The following is a 19,715-nucleotide window of genomic DNA, read 5'->3' on the forward strand; positions in this document are numbered from 1 at the left end:
TTCTTAAAGTGCCTAAAACTGATAAGTATTAAGGCTTGTATGATAAATAAAATAAATTTCTTTGTATTGAATATTTTAACGTGTTCATGTTAATTTATATATTAAAATCCTCAGTTGCATAAAGTAACAATCGGTCTTATTGTAAAATACGTATTTTGGAAGATTACGTTCAATTGAAGTTAAAGCAATGTTTAAGGGTTTAAAGTTCACCGCAAGAGTAGTTTCTATAAGCTTACTGGTGGTAGGACCTCTTATGAGTCCACACGGGTAGGTACCACCACCCCGCCTATTTCTGCCGTGAAGCTGTAATGCATTTCGGTTTGAAGGGTGGGGCAGCCGTTGTAACTATACTTGAGACCTTAGAACTTATATCTCAAGGTGGGTGGCGCATTTACGTTGTAGATGTCTATGGGCTCCAGTAACCACTTAACACCAGATGGGCTGTGAGCTCGTACCCGCATCTAAGCAATAAAAAAAAAAGCTTTATTATTCTACCATTCAATAAAAACTTAGATACCAAATGAAAGTTTCCTATATAGCATTTTGATCATATTTTTAAAAATTTAATATCGTTAGCGATTTATTAATCTGCACTCCCGAAGGAAATTCTCTGACGGAATTCCACAGCGTTCTCCGTTTTAAAACTGAGCACGGGAACGTGTTAATATTGTTTTTTTTTTTTTTTTTTTTTAATTTAAAATCTTTATCTTTTATTTTCCGTAGCGTTTCGTCGACACTCCCGTTCCAATATTGTCGTGAATTAAACTCACACGCAACAGTTTAATTATTAAAGTTAGTTGAATCGCTCGGTTGAATCGGTCTAACGCTTTGCATTTTGTGTTTGAGATGTTTGTGTTCTCCTCGTCCGTTCCGCTGCTGTTTACGTGTTTTTAATAACTTTACTGGCCGAGTGTGGTGTTCGAGGTTGGAAGTTTATTGTTTTTATTTAACAATGTAAACTTGACATTCTCTTATTTAGTTTACGCTGATTGATGCAGGGTGATTATTTCGAACTTTCGCGACAAATAACGGATGCCGCGTTTTTTTATTTATTGCTTACAGGGTGGACGAGCTTACTGGAGCCCATAGACATTTACAACTTAAATGCCGCTACCCACCTTGAGGTATGAGTTCTAAGGTCTCAGTATAGTTACAACGGCTGCCCCACCCTTCAAACCGAAACGCATTACTGCTTCACGGCAGAAATAGGCGGTATGGTGGTACCTACCCGCGCGGGCTCACAAGGGGTCCTACCACCAGTATAGCGTATTTGCTCGTCACGTCACCCACCTCAGTGACTGCGGTTTGAAACAAAAAAACTTTGAACCGTGCGTAATTAATTTGATCAGAAAATGATACGAGACGTGGGAATCAAATTTAAATTTACTTCCGTGTAAGTTAAAGTTGAAAAGAAGTAAATGAATCAATTAATATGAAACAGAGAATAATACAGTCCAGAGAACTCTTTAGTCAATAGACAGAACAGTCCAGACAATCGAAAATGAAAGAAAGCACTGGTTCAGAAAGCTTTGTTTATTTAAACAGAATTCTATACTTATAGAATTCAGCATATCAGCGCGTCTATCCTATCTGAGATCTTGCTGATTCATCCCTGTTGAAGACTCATCCCTTACCCTGCTTTTTCATTAAAGTTTTACATAAATTAAAAATAAGAGTGTTAATATTGTGACCATAAATAAAACTACGCGGACAACAAAGTGAGACAATCGATTAAATTCCCAAGCTCTTGTTCTGTTTTTGTTTTGACATAGTAATAAACCAAGTGATTAATTAATACTTAACGCAATTGTGGGTTGACCGTCTGTCTGTGACATTGATTCTATTTGGTCACAGTTAAGCTCTGTCTAGTCGTGTTACGAGAAGTCTATTGTAGCTAAGCGGTAATTCCTATAGTGTTATTATTTTTAAGCTTTGAAATGGCTGAAACGAGGCTCTAGCATTGGAGCGTTGGTAATAATAAGGATTACAGCGTGTACGGGCAAAATTTATACTGTGAAAAAAAAAAACGCTCTTTCATGTTGTTATAGTGGTAAAAGTATTGAAAGCTACAAAGTTGGTATTTTAAAATAACGAGACTAAAGCCTATTTCGCGGCAAAAGTAAATAGGAATATGTTACCTACTCGTGCGAGATTTTAGTACGCCTTTCCGCCAATTTGTAGCGATCTCAGTATGCTGGTATAATACTCAAAGTACCCAGCCTGTTCTGCGATGAATCTCTTAGTCAGTTTTAACAAGACCCATGGGAGGAGATGGATTTGTGCCAATAAATATATACGATAGATATACCGATCTGATTAAGCGAATCGAAACATTTGGAAGTAAACGACAAAGGGTAGATCTTCCACTGAGCAAGAGAAATGACTCAAAATGTTTTTTTTTAGGAAGGAAGGATTACTGGTGGCCTTGGGGCCTTTCCAATTCACCAGGACATGTGGGAGAGCACGGGCTCAGCCAGGAGAAATGGGATTCGATAACAGCGACCCAAGCGCCTCCCAAGGAGGTTTAACAGCTCAAGGGCAGCTGCTTCGCAGATGCATGATCCAAATTTTACTGTTCGGAAATTATATATAAGCAATTTTTTCATGAAAATGTCGTTAGCAAGATTCGGGCATCTCCCCAACATATCGAATTCTACCGCTACCGGCTACAAGCGTATCAATTGAATTATTAAATAAAATTAATTCTGGATATGAAAGGAAATATTGCAAGATCGACTTAAGCATAGTTGGAATATAGACTGATAGAAATGTAGCACTTTGAAGTCGTCTTGTCCTAAATAATAAGACGTTCGGTGTACTCATATCGAACATTGAAGCTATGCCGGTATTCAAATCCCATAGATGGGTACCCATTTTTCTATAGAAATACGTAGGTAGAACTTTCCAAATCTTCAACAATTTTATTACACGCTTACACGATGTTATCAAATGTTAACATCGTGTAATCAATCTCAAACTCGTAAAAATCATGCTCAATAATCTAGATGAGCGTCTTATGAGCCCGCACACATAGTTACCACCAGCCTACTTAGTTGCGAACTATTAATGTGTTTTTTTTTATTGCCCTTGTAGGCATACGAGCATACGGCCCACCTGAAGGTGAGTGGTTACCGTTGCCCATGGACTTCAGCAATGCCAGGGGCAGAGCCAAGCCGCTGCCTGCCGCTTAATACTCTCCACAAGCTTCGTTTGAAGAAGGACATGTCATAGCTCTCTGGAAACACCGTGGAGGGGAGCTCATTCCATAGCCGGATGGTACGTGGCAAAAAATACCTATGGAAACGCACTGTGGATGACCGCAGTGGCTCCAGGTAGTACGGATGAGCTCTACTCCGGTGGCGGGCGGTGCGATGGTAAAAACGAGATGCCGGTATCATCTCGAACAATTCCTCAGAGCACAGAGTTTCGGTTTATACCATACAATATACTTTATATCTCAAGGCCTTATACCACGGCTAAGGCCAAGGACCTTATATCTCTTATATCTGGGTGGGGCTTTTTTATTTTTTATTGCTCAGATGGGTGGACGAACTAATGACCCACCTGGCGTAATTGGAGCCCATCTAAATCTATGTACAACGTAAATGCGGCTACCCACCTTAAGACGAGAGTTCTAAGGTCTCAGTTTTTACAGTACAACGGCTGACTTATCCTTCAAAGCCGAAGTCAATCGTAAACATTTGGTAAGTAAATATTTTATTAGAAAAATTGGTAATTGCCTTCGGGATTCAGTTACACCTTCTCGTCTTATCCCTTAAGCCTCAAAATAGAATAAAACAGCAATGTTGGTGTCAAAAAATCAAAAATAGAACGCGATTCATGATTAATGCAATGCGATACACAATCTATTCAATTACAATTAACTCTTCTTTTTTTATTGCTTAGTTGGGCGGACGATCTCACAGCCTATCTGTTGTTAAGTGGTTACTGAAGCCGATTGACATTTACAATTTAAATACCGCTACCCACCTTGAAATATGAGTTCTAAGGTCTCAAGTACAGTTACAATTTTTTTCAATTTATCAAATTTACATCAGAAGCAGTGAACGAATCATTCACCTGAATAAATAGCAGACTATTACACAGCGCCTCCGTCTTCCCGGAACTCAGGTATTAAGTTTAAATGTCAATAAGCAATGCAGTAAATGGCATCTGACAATATTATTTCCGTTTCAAATCGAGGAGAGCTTTGAAGTCAGCACGGAAGCGCTCTTGAACTGCACTCCCATTATTTAGTCGAGCTTTAGTGCTTCTTTGAGAAATTAAATGGCAATTAACGGTTATATTTTCCGTTCGCTCAGTGCAGCGCTGAATTAAAACGAAAGACTAATTTGTAGAATGATCTATGAGTAAAGTTTATCTAGTAAAGGCAATAAATGTAAACAAGTTGACATCAAAGGGTTTTTATAATGTCAAAGAGATTTTGTGGTCGTCGTGGGTAACGGATAAGACGTCCGGTGCATTCGTGTTGAAGCGATGCACCGGTGTTCGAATCCCGCAGGCGGGTACCAATTTTTCTAATGAAATACGTACTCAACAAATGTTCACGATTGACTTCCACGGTGAAGGAATAACATCGTGTAATAAAAATGAAACCCGCAAAATTATAATTTGCGTAATTACTGGTGGTAGGACCTCTTGTGAGTCCGCACGGGTAGGTACCACCGCCCCGCCTATTTCAGCCGTGAAGCAGTAATGCGTTTCGGTTTGAAGGGTGGGGCAGCCGTTGTGACTATACTGAGACCTTAGAACTATATCTCAAGGTGTGTGGCGCATTTACGTTGTAGATGTCTATGGGCTCCAGTAACCACTTAACATCAGGTGGGCTGTGAGCTCGTCCACACAGGTAAGCAATAAAAAAAAAAAAAAGATATTTTCGTTTTGTTGTGTATTTATTGTATACAGACGGACAGTATATTTTTTTCAAACATAACGTTTTTTTTTGTGAAATGGTTTTTGCGTCGTCATGCTGATTTGTTTGATAGAGAGTATATAAAGGATGTTTAATTTGAAACACATTTATTTTGTTACTTTATTTATGTTCTACTCTCATTCAGTACTTACAAAAATTTACGTAGTCAGGCTTAGCGTCTGTAATCCTGTGAAAACAGTGTTGACAGTGAGCTTGTTTTATAACGAAACCAGCTATAATTACACGACATAAGTCAACAGAATTCAATTTTATAAGTTTTATATATCTAAAATTTCATCGTTCCCTTTAAATAAAATTTCATTTTCCGTAATTAAAGCTACGATTTCTTTCCGACGGTCGAATACTTGATGTTATTATTGGCCTCTCGAAAATTATTAGGAAAATTTTTAGCGGATTTTCACATAAGTAGGGCGCTTAGTACCACCACTTAATACCAGATGAAACGCAATTTCGTCTCTCCTGTAACAGCGCTAATATAAACACATAATTTTACTGGTGGCAGGACCTCTTGTGAGTCCGCACGGGTAGGTACCACCGCCCCGCCTATTTCTGCCGTGAAGCAGTATTGCGTTTCGGTTTGAAGGGTGGGGCAGCCGTTGTAACTATACTGAGACCTTAGAACTTATATCTCAAGGTGGGTGGCGCATTTACATTGTAGATGTCTATGGGCTCCAGTAACCACTTAACACCAGGTGGGCTGTGAGCTCGTCCACCCATCTAAGCAATAATAAAAAAAAAAACAAATAACCAAACTCATATTATAGTTACATTTCAAAATTATTTCATTCCTCAAAATTAGCATTATCAACATTTAATAATTAAAACGTACACAATATTCGCGAATATTAATTAAGAGAAAACTTCAATTTTTAAAAAATATATTAAAAATAGTGCCGTGGCTCAACTTCTCTCAATAGACAAAAAAAAATCCATAGTTACGACATGATACAAAATATATTTAATCTGGATGGAGATGGTTGGTAGTTTATTTATGGCGTTTACTTAACAAGCATGATGTAACTAAAATTAATCTCAAATAATTTACATAGCGGTAGGCGGCTATGCCCCTGGCATTGCTGACGTCGATGAGCGACAGTAATCACTCACCATCAACATCACCATTACCACCACCACCACCATCACCATCACCATCAGGTGGGCCGTATGGTCGTCTGCATACAAGTGAAATAAAAAAAACTACAAATAAAATTGAGTGCATCAAAACATCGACAGTATGTATTATTTCAGCATTTAAATCAAACAATTAGATGCTGTTTATTTTGGTTAGGATATCTGTATCCTTGTCTAATTTGTCTACTTCGTTATTGCGCTTGCTTGGCCTTAGTTAATTGGTGCTTATTTAAGCATATAATTATGAATGCTGCGTATTTCAACATCATTTAAAAGAAATTGAAAAACTGTAATAACGTTGCAGATTCTTTCAAGTTATTTTATATGTTAATAATTTATGTGAACGGCCTGGATTAGCAATTTATTAGCAGCTTATTGACGTGATAACAGTTTGGTAACAACTTGTCAGCACTGATCGTATTTTGAGTCGGCAAGGTCGTGCCGTGTCATCATTGTGCCAGTTTTTGAAACGCAAAATAGGCGTTATACAATATATGTAATTAGGAATCCGAAGTCATATCTCAGGATAATTCATATTTGCGATATCACATTTTTTACGCGAACTTCTCTATCCATATGCGATAGATAGCGCAATATATTTATTTTATTGCCATTGTAGGCAGACGAGCATACGGCCCAATTGATGGTGAGTGGTTACCGTCGCCCATGGACTTCAGCAATGCCAGGGGCAGCACCAAGTCGCTGCCTAAGAAAATTCCTTTAATACCATTTTACTGTTATGTTATTTTAACAATGCAATTATATTTGTAAAGTCAAATTAATATTTAATTGTAACTAGTCAGGTCATAAGTATTGTCACACAGTAAAAACTTTTCTTTTAGAATGCTAGCCACAAAAAAGTTTATTGAATTCAAATTTAGAATTGTTCATGAAAATAAAAATGTATACTTTTAGAATTTTACTCATTTTTAAATATGGAGTGGACGCTTTAAGAAGACCGTGTTGCAGTTATTGCGTTGCATCGTTGCGGTTACGCGCCAATTCAAATTTTTAACATACTGAAAAATTTGAATATAACCAAAAGATTCGTTTATCGTACCATCAAACGATACAATGAAGATTCTAGTGTAGATGACAGGTCAAGAAGTGGTCGCCCTCGGTCTGTTAGGACTCCAGCAGTGATAAAAGCTGTGAAGGCGCGAATTCAAAGAAATCCCAAACGTAAGCAGAAACTGTTGGCCCTTCAGATGGGGTTAAGCAGAAACACGGTGAAAAGGGTGTTAAATGAAGACTTAGGGCTTCGGGCATATCGAAGAAAAACAGGACATCGTTTGAATGCTCTAATGGACCTGAGACTGAAGAGATGCTGCGCTTAGTTGAAGCGGTACGCGGGAAAAAATATCGGGAAATTCTTTTTTCGGATGAAAAAATTTTTACCGTAGAAGAGAGCTACAACAAACAAAATGATAAGGTGTACGCACACAGTAGTGAAGAAGCGAGCAACCGTATTCCGCGTGTCCAACGAGGTCATTTTCCATCCTCGCTCATGGTATGGTTGGGAGTTTCTTATTGGGGCTTAACAGAGGTACATTTTTGTGAGAAAGGTGTAAAAACGAATGCAGTTGTGTATCAAAATACAGTCCTGACGAACCTTGTGGAACCTGTTTCTCATACCATGTTCAATAACAGGCACTGGGTATTCCAACAAGATTCGGCGCCAGCTCATAGAGCGAAGAGCACACAAGACTGGCTGGCGGCGCGTGAAATCGACTTCATCCGGCACGAAGACTGACCCTCCTCCAGTCCAGATTTGAATCCGTTAGATTACAAGATATGGCAACACTTGGAGGAAAAGGCGTGCTCAAAGCCTCATCCCAATTTGGAGTCACTCAAGACATCCTTGATTAAGGCAGCCGCCGATATTGACATGGACCTCGTTCGTGCTGCGATAGACGACTGGCCGCGCAGATTGAAGGCCTGTATTCAAAATCACGGAGGTTATTTTGAATAAACTTTAGTGTCATAAGAATCAATGTTTTGTGAAGTTCATTTTGGTATATGAATGGTTACATAATGAGTAAACTTGTTTCAATTATTTTACATTAAACATGTGACAGAATTTATGACCTGACTAGGTATATATTTGAAATCGGTCCTCCGACAGTCCGTTGTTTCCTTCGTACCTATAAACCTTCTTGTTTGTAGACGAAAGCTTTGAATATTGAGTTCCCAATAGTTACGTCCTTATTTATCTAGATAGGGTATGAGATAGATTATGTATTACGCCTTTATTATCTCTACCAATAACTCCACTAAGGTAATTAGTTTCTAAAAGTTTCGAATTACGAATCAAGTTTTACAAGATAGTTTCTTCTGTTACATCGTATGTTCGAAACTGGTGAATAACTGTAGTCCTCATAACTTGATTTTTTTCAAAACTTGACATAGAGGTTGGTAAGGTTTATTTAACATAAAAATAATGTAAAATTGCCATAAATGTACAATTTTGGTAGTGGTAGAAAGAAAAGAAAACATGTAAATATTTTTCCCAGTAATTAATATTATATTAGAGCCTTTTGGAGATTTTTGAATGGTTCAATTTAATATTAGATACACCGGGAAAATCCAAAAGTCTAGATAAAACTAGGTCTTAGCTAGTCTAGTTGAACCAAAGCGTATTAAGCTCATTGCACGCTTATCCACGCACTGTATAACGAATATGTAATACTAGACAAGTTAGGAAACAAAATATATTGACGTGTAAATTTTGTAAATATAAAAATAGATTGTTATGTGTGATGATTTCTGTAACGAATTTATATATTTTTGTTATATAAAACTTTAATTGAAACTAAATTAGGTAAATAATAAAATTCGCAATTATTATTATAGATTGTTTTCGATTGCTATCGTTTGAATGCGTATTCCTGGAAGTTCGATTCGTTAGAAAGTTTTTAACTAACATATTTATATGTATACTAATATATAAATCTACAGTGGTTTTTACGGGTGTTCCGTTCTAAATACTGAACCGTGCATCCGATTGACTTGAAACTTGCTATCCATGTAGAAAATATATGTACTTAATGTATAGGCTAATATTTATATGAGTGTTGGACTCCCTAATAATAATGACTATAAATAATAATGTCAATTTTAAATGCCCAGCGAAGTGGGCGAGTACGGCTAGTTCTTCATAAAACTAATTAATTTTATATTTTATTTGCCTAATTACTGGTGGTAGGACCTCTTGTGAGTCCGCGCCGGTAGGTACCACCACCCTGCCTATTTCTGTCGTGAAGCAGTAATGCGTTTCGGTTTGAAGGGTAGAGCAGCCGTTCTAACTATACTGAGAACTTATATCTCAAGGTGCGTGGTGCATTTACGTTGTAGATGTTTATGGGCTCCAGTAACCACTTAACACCAGGTGGGTTGTGAGCTCGTCCATTCATCTAAGAAATCTATACATATATAAATGAATTGCTGTTCGTTAGTCTCGCTAAAACTCGAGAACGGCTAGACCGATTTGGCTAACTTTGGTCTTGAATTATTCGTGGAAGACTAGAGAAGGTTTAAAATGGTTTAATTACATTTAAAATGGTTTAATAATACAATTAATGGTTTAATTAAATTCCAAGCATTTTAAATATGAAAATGCTTGGAATTTAATAAAAATAACAATTTCGTTTTTCCTTTGATGTGGATGTCGGACGGATTCCTTTTGTTTGTTTTAAGTTTATTTTATACAAAAGTTTAGGTCTTTTATTTATCGATTGAGGCACTACGAAGTCTGCCGGGTCAGCTAGTAAAAAAAAATTGTAAAAAAAATTGACTAACTCATTGACTAATTAAAAAATGCGCTTTTAATGTAATAAAGTGTAATGTTTATTGTCAGAGCCTCGGCCGGCGCAGTACGCGGAGCTGGGCAGCGCGCCGCTGTCAGAGCGCTCCGCAGCTGACACGGAGGCGGCACACGAACTGTTGTCTTTGGCTCAAAGCGTGCCGCCCCTGCCGCCCGCCGCCGTCGTCACACTGCTTCAAGCGCCCGAGCCTACGCCCCTCGTGCCAGTCTACACCTACACTCTGCAGCCGACCAACATCTACATCCTTTCCGAAGAGCCGCCCGAGCCAACTATCTACCACGCCGTTCAAACGGTCACCCCTATACAGACCGTCGAGTACGCTGCCATTGAGCCGCAAGTTAATTATGTTGCTTATCAACCCCAGATACCGCTTGAGTATGTCACTGATTGCCGAGGACAACTCTTGCCACCGCCGCCGCCGCCGCCACCGCCACCGCCACCACCACAACCGCAACCAGAAACATCACCGCCGGACCCTAAACCTGAACCGAAATCCGAACCTCGAGATCCACCTCAGACACCTCGAGCTCCGCAGTCACCATCAACAAAGGACAAGGCTGCTAAATATGACTGCAACGAGTGTGGCAAGCGGTATGCCACTTCCTCAAATCTATCGCGTCACAAGCAGACTCACCGCAGTCTTGATTCTGTGGCGGCCAAGCGATGCCCAGAGTGCGGTAAGGCTTACGTTTCCATGCCAGCTTTGGCAATGCACGTGCTGACTCATCGCATGGGTCATATATGTGGTGTGTGCGGCAAGCATTTCTCTCGGCCGTGGCTCCTGCGAGGCCACGTGCGCTCACATACAGGAGAGAAGCCATACAACTGTGCTTCCTGCGGCAAGTCATTTGCCGATCGCTCTAACCTGCGGGCTCACCTGCAGACGCACTCTTCGGATAAGAAATACGAATGCTCACGCTGCCACAAGTCGTTCGCTCTCAAGAGCTATCTCAACAAGCATCAGGAGGCGGCCTGCGTGCGTTCCGACGACGAGTAATCGATTGCAACGAAAGATTTCTCTATGAACTTCTTTACATCTTTGTATTGATCGAACAAGAGTATTTATAGGGTAATGGATTCTCAATTTCGACGGCCACGTCAATGAAATAATAAGCAATAATAATGTACCTAAATCGTTATGGCTCTTTCCATAATTTTAAAGTTTGAAATGTTTAAGAATGTTGTATTTTTTCAATTATAAACTAGTCGGACACCGACGGGTAACGTGTCAATTTATGGCAGGAGCCTGCAATATTACAGCGTAGGTTAACGTTTACATAGTAACGTTTAGATAAGGAAGCGTCACACAAACGCCGTGGGACGCAGCTAGTTGGTAGTTACGGTGATACGTAGAGACTTAATGAAACCGTCGAGCTGTGGTACAAAGAGAGCAATAAAATAACGCGCGTAGAATGCAAGTGTTAGTTCGCACGAGTAGCGTGCCAGTAGAGGCGAGAGGCGATGGACCAAGCTGTAGCCGCGCACGCCGACTCATCCGCGCGCGACACGTCGCAACCCAAATCCACACAAACCTACTCATATCGATATGTAAATATAAAACGTTTTGACGTAAGTAATTTGTTCAAGCGTTCCCTTTATATGAGTAGGTTTCAATATAAGTCGTTGAAAGAAGCAATTCGATAAACGGTCGACCGATAACGCTTTCCCGAATACTCAATATACTATTAAAAATATGATTGCATTGAAAATAAATAATACGGACTTTAATAATAGAGATACCCGTCATTAATTGTATTATCATTAAGCATGTTTACAGTAGGTACATTCATTGAAAATGCATATCGTACAACGTAGAATGTTAACGTTTTTAAGAACGTTAGTTAAGGGTTTTCATTGGAGGTTCAAGAAACTCATTTATGTAAAGAACTTTGACATATTTACAATATTAATACTTTACATAATTTTTTTTACTTCGTCAACTAATCCACTACTCTTGACAAATCAAATAATTTACTCTCAATAACAAACAAATTTAAACATAATTAAATCTACTTTTACGAGTGAATATCTTGTTTTTTGTATTGTGGTTTTATTATTATTGACGTTTCAAATACTTTACAGTTTTCGGTCGACCACCAACAAGATTGAACCGTAAAAGTAGTCTTAATTAAGTTTCGCGGTTCGCAAAAATCAAAGGGTATACAAGACCAAAAGAAATAAGAAATAACCCAGCTTTTACGTTCACGCTACAAATAATTTTCAAGTGTACTTGTCCAGAAAGGTATTGATCAAAAACATCTATTTTAAAATTGGATGTTTTGTCACTCACTCGCAATAGAATTCTCGCTCGCAAACTTACTCGGTGAAAGGAACTGAAACGACTGTAAAACCAGTCCACTTCTTTTATAACGTCAAAGATATCCCGGGGATTTGACGCCAAAGCAAACGAAGCTTGTTGCAATGCTCCATACATCCAGACCAGCTTAATGAGATCGCCCCAAATATTACGTATAGTAAGTTCCACTGGTTTTGAAATTTTTCAATTCAGAATATATTTTAAAACGTAGTATTCGAATGTTTGAGAATGAACATTTCACCTGTTACTGATATAGGAGTTGGTTATTTTTAAGTTTGCTTTTGAAAATACGGCTTTTTAAGACTACAGATGCATATTGTATCGGAATAGAATTACTGAAATTAACTGTTATTTTGTATAAGAAGATATTCGCGTATTTGGCAAATAAAATAAGTATTTCGCTAAAATTACGGCATCATAATTTCAATAAATATAACGTGTTTGCTAGAAAAGAATGAAATTCAGAAAGAGTACGAATGCATGGTACTAGAAATATTTTGTTTCTCTTTTTGTATTTCAAGTGTTTTTACATTACGTTAAATCTGTTTGCTGATAAACGGTATTAAAAGCTGAATATGCGCAGAATATATTCTCACGAAATTCTGAAGTTCACTGTAAAATTCTATTGTAAAATTAAATTTCGGGCGCCATTCAATTACACAATGTACCGATACCACCGCTACGAGACCTTACAAATATTATGTCACATTAAAATTCAATTAAGTTTGATCTACACATTTGTTGAATTTGATTTTACACATTCGATTTGTTGAATTTTCGTTTAGCGTATTGTAAGTTGTAAGTTGAAAGTTCGCATTAATTAAAGGAAATCATTGTTTGTTAGATAATGTATTTATTGTTTGATTTTGACATGTTGTTCTAATAATATCCGATGTGAAAACCTACAAGCTCTACGTATGTATATATAATTTTCTGTATATCAGGTCACCCAATTTATAGAGTTATAAGCCCTTGAATGTTATAGTATAAGTCGTTTATAATAAACAATACTAATACTGGCATCTGATTATATTATAAAAATGTATGGATTTTTAGTGTAGGATCGCAACAATTTGATATTACTTTTAAGTTTAGATTAAGATTTTATATTTACAATTGTTTCCATTGAAACGTATTTTAATATTTTATCTTTACCGTACAGTCAATAATGAAAATGATGCGAAATATTATAGTTACTTCTATTACGTTATGTTTTATGAGAATTTGAAACAAAAAAGGATGCATTTAAGTGACTTGTGATTATTTTTATTTCGAACTCTTATCAAGTTATGTTTTACAGTTTATCAATTAATTATATTATGTTTAAACCGAAGAAACATAATAAATATTAGAGTTAATGATAAATATTTTTATAAGATTAATGTTTCTAGTCGAGGAAATCATTCTATGTGCATTCGAAGAAAATTATTTACACAATTCTTTTAAATTTTAAGGATACTAAATAATATGCTTCTCATTAAGAAATCACTTTATATTGTTAAATCATACACCAGTAAGGTATTGAATTTGTGTTTTATTTAATCTAATCAATTTTGCATATCTATTTCGTTCAATTTTAAAACGTAAGGTAGTGTGATAAAAGCTATTATGCTAATTGAGACTTTAGAGCGCCATTCTTTAAATGTAATTAGTATGATGTTGATCTCGTTATTCAAAAAATTCCTGTATTAAGTCGATAAATGAATGGATTATATTCTTCTTAGCACTAATTTCAGTCTGCCTCATTTTCCCGTGACAATAGCTTACTTACTGTGTACAAAGAACAACGAAAATATTATGTATTTTAATAAATTTTATTCACATTTGTAATGAAATAAAACTATTTTGCGAAAACCTTTATGGATTCCAACGTCAAAAGTTTTTATATTCCAATATCAAATTAAGTCCTTCTTTAACCGCTTCTGTTTGGGATTTAGGGATTTAACACAATGGGAAACAAATAGTCTTGCAACAAATTTAAATTTGTGACTGTTCACACATCTTTGTTACATAAATATTATGGTACAATTCCGTTATGATAGAAATAGTATTGCATGTCAATTCTGTAATAATTTAGTCAATTCATGAACAAAACCATTTTTGTAATGATCTCGATCTTTGCATTTATTATTATATCATGCTAGATTTAGTCCAAAGGAATTTTAAATAAGTAGTGCTAATTTAGTTACATTTAATTGTTTAATTCCAAGAATTAATAACTAATCCGATTTGTGATTTAAACTAAATTATTATTATGGTTCCTTTTCAAATATACATCATTCAGTATGTCAATGGAATTTTGAACTCAATCTTGAAGCTATTGTTACTTTTAATATTATTATTTTTATTAATGTTACAATTACAAACAGCATCGAAGTGTAAAATGATAGGATATTGAGTCTTTATAACACTCGCAGCTCACACGTAAAGACTGATAAAACTAATATCCTTCATTTATCAATCGGATAACATCGAAGGATGCCATCTTGATTATTAGAAAAACAAAGTCTTCCATATAACGCCGCATTAAATGCTGATATTTCTTGCTTCCCGGCGTTACCATTTATCTTAACTCACTTCGTTATCACGTGACATCTTAATCTCAACTCAGACACATTTCGATTCCCGTTTCGTCTACCGCCGTAATGAGTGTTCCCCAAAAGAAAATCTCCGATCTGTATTCATTGCGTTGAAGAGTGTGATTTTAAATTTTACATTTGATGATAAATCGTTCGTAAAATCTTACTTCTGTTTTATCTAAACCACGCGAGAATTAAATTTCAAGCAAGCCAAATTTCAATCAAGACATCTCAAGATATCTCGTAATCATGAAATATATGAATTAATAATAATAATAATAATGATAATGATAATATAATGACGTAAATACAACCATATTTTTACATTTTTACTTCCCGTTTATCAAAAACGTCTTATATTAAAACAATACTAAAATAATAGTACGTCTAAAAGGGTTTTTTTTTAAATGTTCGAATCAACTAATTGGAGATTTTTTTTTAATACGAGCACATATTATGACACTAATAGTATATGAGAGCATAAGCGACATCATTATCAAACAGCTTTAGTATACAATGAATTTGTCCTCATAAAATTGATTACGAAATAGAGGACTCCATAAAATATTTGAAATTTGTATCATCAATACTTTATTAGTGATGAGATAGATATTTTTACGTAAAAAGTCTCTTTTGGAAAATCACTTTTTTACATTTTTCTATACACATTGCACTATTTACAATCGCTTTTTAATAAATTAGACGTGTTTTAAACCAACCGACCGATTATTTCGACCCGATAAAAGTTTACTTACTTCGTTTCAATCCAAAGCACATGTTAAATTAAATTTAAATTGTACCATATATCTCTATTTTTACATTAATAGTGTATCATCATGTTATAGATATAAAGAAGTTCAATCCCAATAAAATATAATAAATTCGAGAAATAGAGAGAAAAAGAAAACAAGCGGTTGTTCTAAAGTCGTTAGCCAAAAAAGAATATGAAAGAATCGTAACATAGTTACTAACTTCGTAAGGTTAATGATAAGTATATTATTCTAGTCACTTACTTTTGGAACGAAGTTCCTTATCGCGCGTTGTGAAAGGGGGCTAGACGGAAAAAATTCTTACGAAAAGTTGTCACGACACTTTTTAGATCCGTCATTCTGACCAATCAACGCTTATCGCGTGACATTGCTCTTATCCGATTGGTCCGCGTAATGAGTACAGTTTCTCGAGATAGCGTTTCAAAAATAGTAATTTAGTTCATAGTATTGTTTTTTTCTTCTTCATAATGCCGTAATTTATTATTATAACTTAAAAAAAATTACAATTCCTTCACTAATTAATCGAAAGGAACTTCGTTCCATCCGGGTGTCCCTTGACACCTCTGAAGTTTTTTTTTCTTACTAGCTAGTAATTAATTAAAGACAAATCGAAAGCAATACATTTGTACAAGTCTAGACATCTATTTATAATGTATAGATATTTTATTCGTAATCATGTAATTAATTAGACATAAAATTATATTTAATGCGGAACTTTTCTACCTTTAGATTAACTAGATATATTTATAAAACAGAAAAAAAAACAAAAAAAAATATTTCTTAAATTAAAAGCAAGCCAAAAAAGTTGTTATAATCGTAGTTCATTGAGAAATTATAAAAAGCGAAAAAAAAATACATTACTAATCGATTAAAAAATTAAACTCGTTCCTTTAATAAGACGGATAACTTTTCGACTATTCATGAAAATTAACGGATAATGAACATCCACATTGTCCGCATTAAAATGAAACCGCCGCGCGATTCAAGTTGTTCAAAGTGAATAACCGTAATGCACACACACATCGGAAATCATTTTACATTGTTGGACAAAATTAGCTTTGTTCAACCAACTGCGGTATCGGTCCGACTGTACCTGCACGGAAGGGTAGAACTTCAGACGAAAATTAAAAAATTAATTTCCGATTTACAATCCGTTGAATATATTGATTTTCGTAAGTTATCTAATATACAAAAAGTTCGAAGTATTCCGATTTAAAAGTGACAGCGCATTGTTTCAGAATAAAATATTTTATGAAGTTTTATTGTGTAGAATAAATATTTCATTGTATTAATGATTATAGGCGCCCTTATTTACCTTAAAACATCAAGAGGATAAGACATTTATGCATTTTTCTATCGTGTTTCTATTCGCGTTTGAGTCGTATACAATAAAATGACACAAATAGGAATGCATTAAAATCAGTGCAATTCTAAAGAAAATTAATAACACCTGGATTTCAGTAGTTGCGATGAGATTAAATATCTGTAAATGGCATTAATTAATTCCGAATTCGATTACAACGATTGATCTAGATCTGATATAATTACACTATAGTAGTTTATACATTTTACATACCAGAGAAAATATTATATAACCTATAATTAAGAAATTTAGAGCTCTTATACTTTGGTCAGTTATTCAGAATATTTAGATGTTTTTAAACAAACCATTTACTGTCAGCTAATAGACAATTTAGCGGCTTAATCTCGTAGCAAATTTGCTGTTGAAATTTTTTGACCCGGAAAACTGTTAAGTATTCTTAACGTCAAATAGTTGTTTGAACAAAGTGATTATATATTTAATTATAAGCTGTTTAACTGTCATTAATAATGAATGAATTAGTCTCTAGGATCCATCATTGTAAATTAGTCTTGCGAAAATTGCTATTTATTGCAAATACGTACATATTACTGTGTCAAGCTGTTTATTAATAATTATTAAATACAAATGCTACATCATCTAGATTGTAAGAGTTTTTCGAACTTAAGCACTACAATATTATTTATTAATAACACGGACAAAATATTTTAGACGATTTATAATAAAATATTATTTAGAAATTTGCGATTACGTAATATTTTAACTACCTATTTAATTCTAGACATTATTCAGTAACTAACTGGAGAATTTTTAGTTCTTACCTCTTAAACGCGACTAAAGTTTTCAATCAGTCATTTTTATAAATGGAAGACCGACTCATTAACTTGTCTAATCGCACTAAACGCCATGAGACGTGCAATATTATAACCCCTAGTGCCCATAAACTGAGTGATCGACAATTCACTTATTAATTTCCGTAACGACTCCTAACTTATAGCTTAAATTTTCATCATAACAAATACCTCAAAAAGACCAAAGCTCAGGCAATAAACGGCACTTATTGTAGTGATATTGTCACCAAGAATAGGATAAGATTAAATAGTTTTTAATATAATGAATTCGCGTTTGTAGTTCCGTATCCAAATGCATGTTGAAAGAAGCTTCAACACAAACTCAAGTAATCAAGTATAGTGTTAGCGTTAGTGTCACGATTTTACGTCAAGGAACAATCTACGTGGTCACTCTAACTAGTAGGCTGTGGCTACGTGTTTGATAACGTTCTTGTAATTGTACGTGACTATCGTGTGCAACGGTTTACTACAAATGTAGGCGTCTCGCTATTGGCTGCATTGAGTTATTAAGGCGGGAACGTGGCTTCCGCATTTCCGACGGTCACCCACATACACGTTTCCTTCAAAAGATAATGTCAAATCGACGCCGAGCTTGTTGGCTTTTCTTAAAATGCAATTCGTATGACGTCGCCAGTAATTAAACGTTATCCCAACAACAATTTTTACACAATACTACAATAGAAAAATGTGATTTCAAAACCATTAAAAAAGAAACGAAAATAAAATTTATTAATCATCAAAATAAGATTAGTAAATTAAATGAATCTCGAATCCGTTTACAAATTCGTATTATGTTAACGAAATGGACCAGACAGCTTTGTTTCACAAGTAGCTGTGTCGATATTTGAAATATTCATGCAGGCATGCCTTTTGATTCATAATGTATCTTGACGTTTGCGCCTAATATACAACTAAGCTGAGAACTTGTGTTTGAATACTGTTAGTTCATCTAATGCTGAATACTCGATGTAACTTTCAATTGTTTCGTGTGTAGTTTTAATTTTTGTGGCACTAATAAAACTAGAAGCACTGACTAGTATTTAATGGCAACATTATGTTACTTAATTGTAAAAATACGTGTGTTGAAGTCATTCGTACGAATAAAGTTGTAGTAACAATATGTATTGGCGTTTCATTTCAGATAAAATTCCTTTTTAGGGAGTTCTTAAGATACTTAGAGAAGATAAATTGGATTAACAGAAGTTATTCTCAATTTGAAATTAATGTTGTGATCTCTCGTTACATATGTACAATACCAATTTTATAAAACATTAAATAGCAAATCGGTGTTACTGTAAGTTTGAGATGATTTGACTTATTAATGCTCAAAAATTTTCAGCTAAAACTCTATAAAAATCGTATCTACTGTTTTTTTTTATTTTCTATCTACTGATAGTAATCTCAAGGAGATATACTAGCTTCATCAAATGCATAGGCGAGCTCACGGAGCTCACTCAGCCTGATAGAATTTGCTAGCATCTGCTGTATTAGTATTTACTGTGTTAATGTATTAAATGTTGTTATTCCAAAAGATTTATTATCAAAAATTGAAAGAAACCAACAGTTATGTATAGTGTAATAAATCAATAGAACTGTTTACATCAGTTTGTTTGTATCTCAAATTGCTAATGACCATCGAATGTAACCAATGTATCTAATGCACTGCAAAATATTAAAGTACTTTTACGTAAGTACATATGTATATTTAATTTATTATTTATTGGGCAAATTGTGGATGTAGCGTAGTGCTTTTGACATAATTCATTCACATTTCAAAGGCTACTTCATTTTCCTTTCGTTTCTCAAGATGGGCGGTCTGGTGTACTATTATTGTAAACTACCATTTAAATCTGTTAATGCAGTTAGAATGTACTAAGTCAATCAATTCTTAAGTTCAATTCGTATTAGAGTCTTATCGAGAATGTCTTACCGAGAATACCGATCCTGATCTAAAAGAAAAAAAATCTA

The 19,715-nt window shown here is 35.2% G+C and overlaps 1 protein-coding gene across 1 annotated transcript in view; it reads left to right on the plus strand.

Moving 5' to 3' along the window:
- The window catches only part of LOC114245744 (uncharacterized), a 129,394-nt gene extending 110,527 nt beyond the window's left edge, over positions 1 to 18,867 (plus strand). Inside the window, exon 3 of the mRNA XM_028178016.2 lies at positions 9,942 to 18,867. Within this exon, the coding sequence (XP_028033817.1) occupies positions 9,942 to 10,906 (965 nt within the window). The 3' untranslated portion in view covers positions 10,907 to 18,867. The remainder of the gene's footprint in view (positions 1 to 9,941) is intronic.
- The last annotated feature ends 848 nt before the right edge of the window (positions 18,868 to 19,715 follow it).

This window comes from Bombyx mandarina, chromosome 01 (assembly GCF_030267445.1).
Source record: "Bombyx mandarina strain Sakado chromosome 01, ASM3026744v2".
Lineage (NCBI taxonomy): Eukaryota > Metazoa > Arthropoda > Insecta > Lepidoptera > Bombycidae > Bombyx > Bombyx mandarina.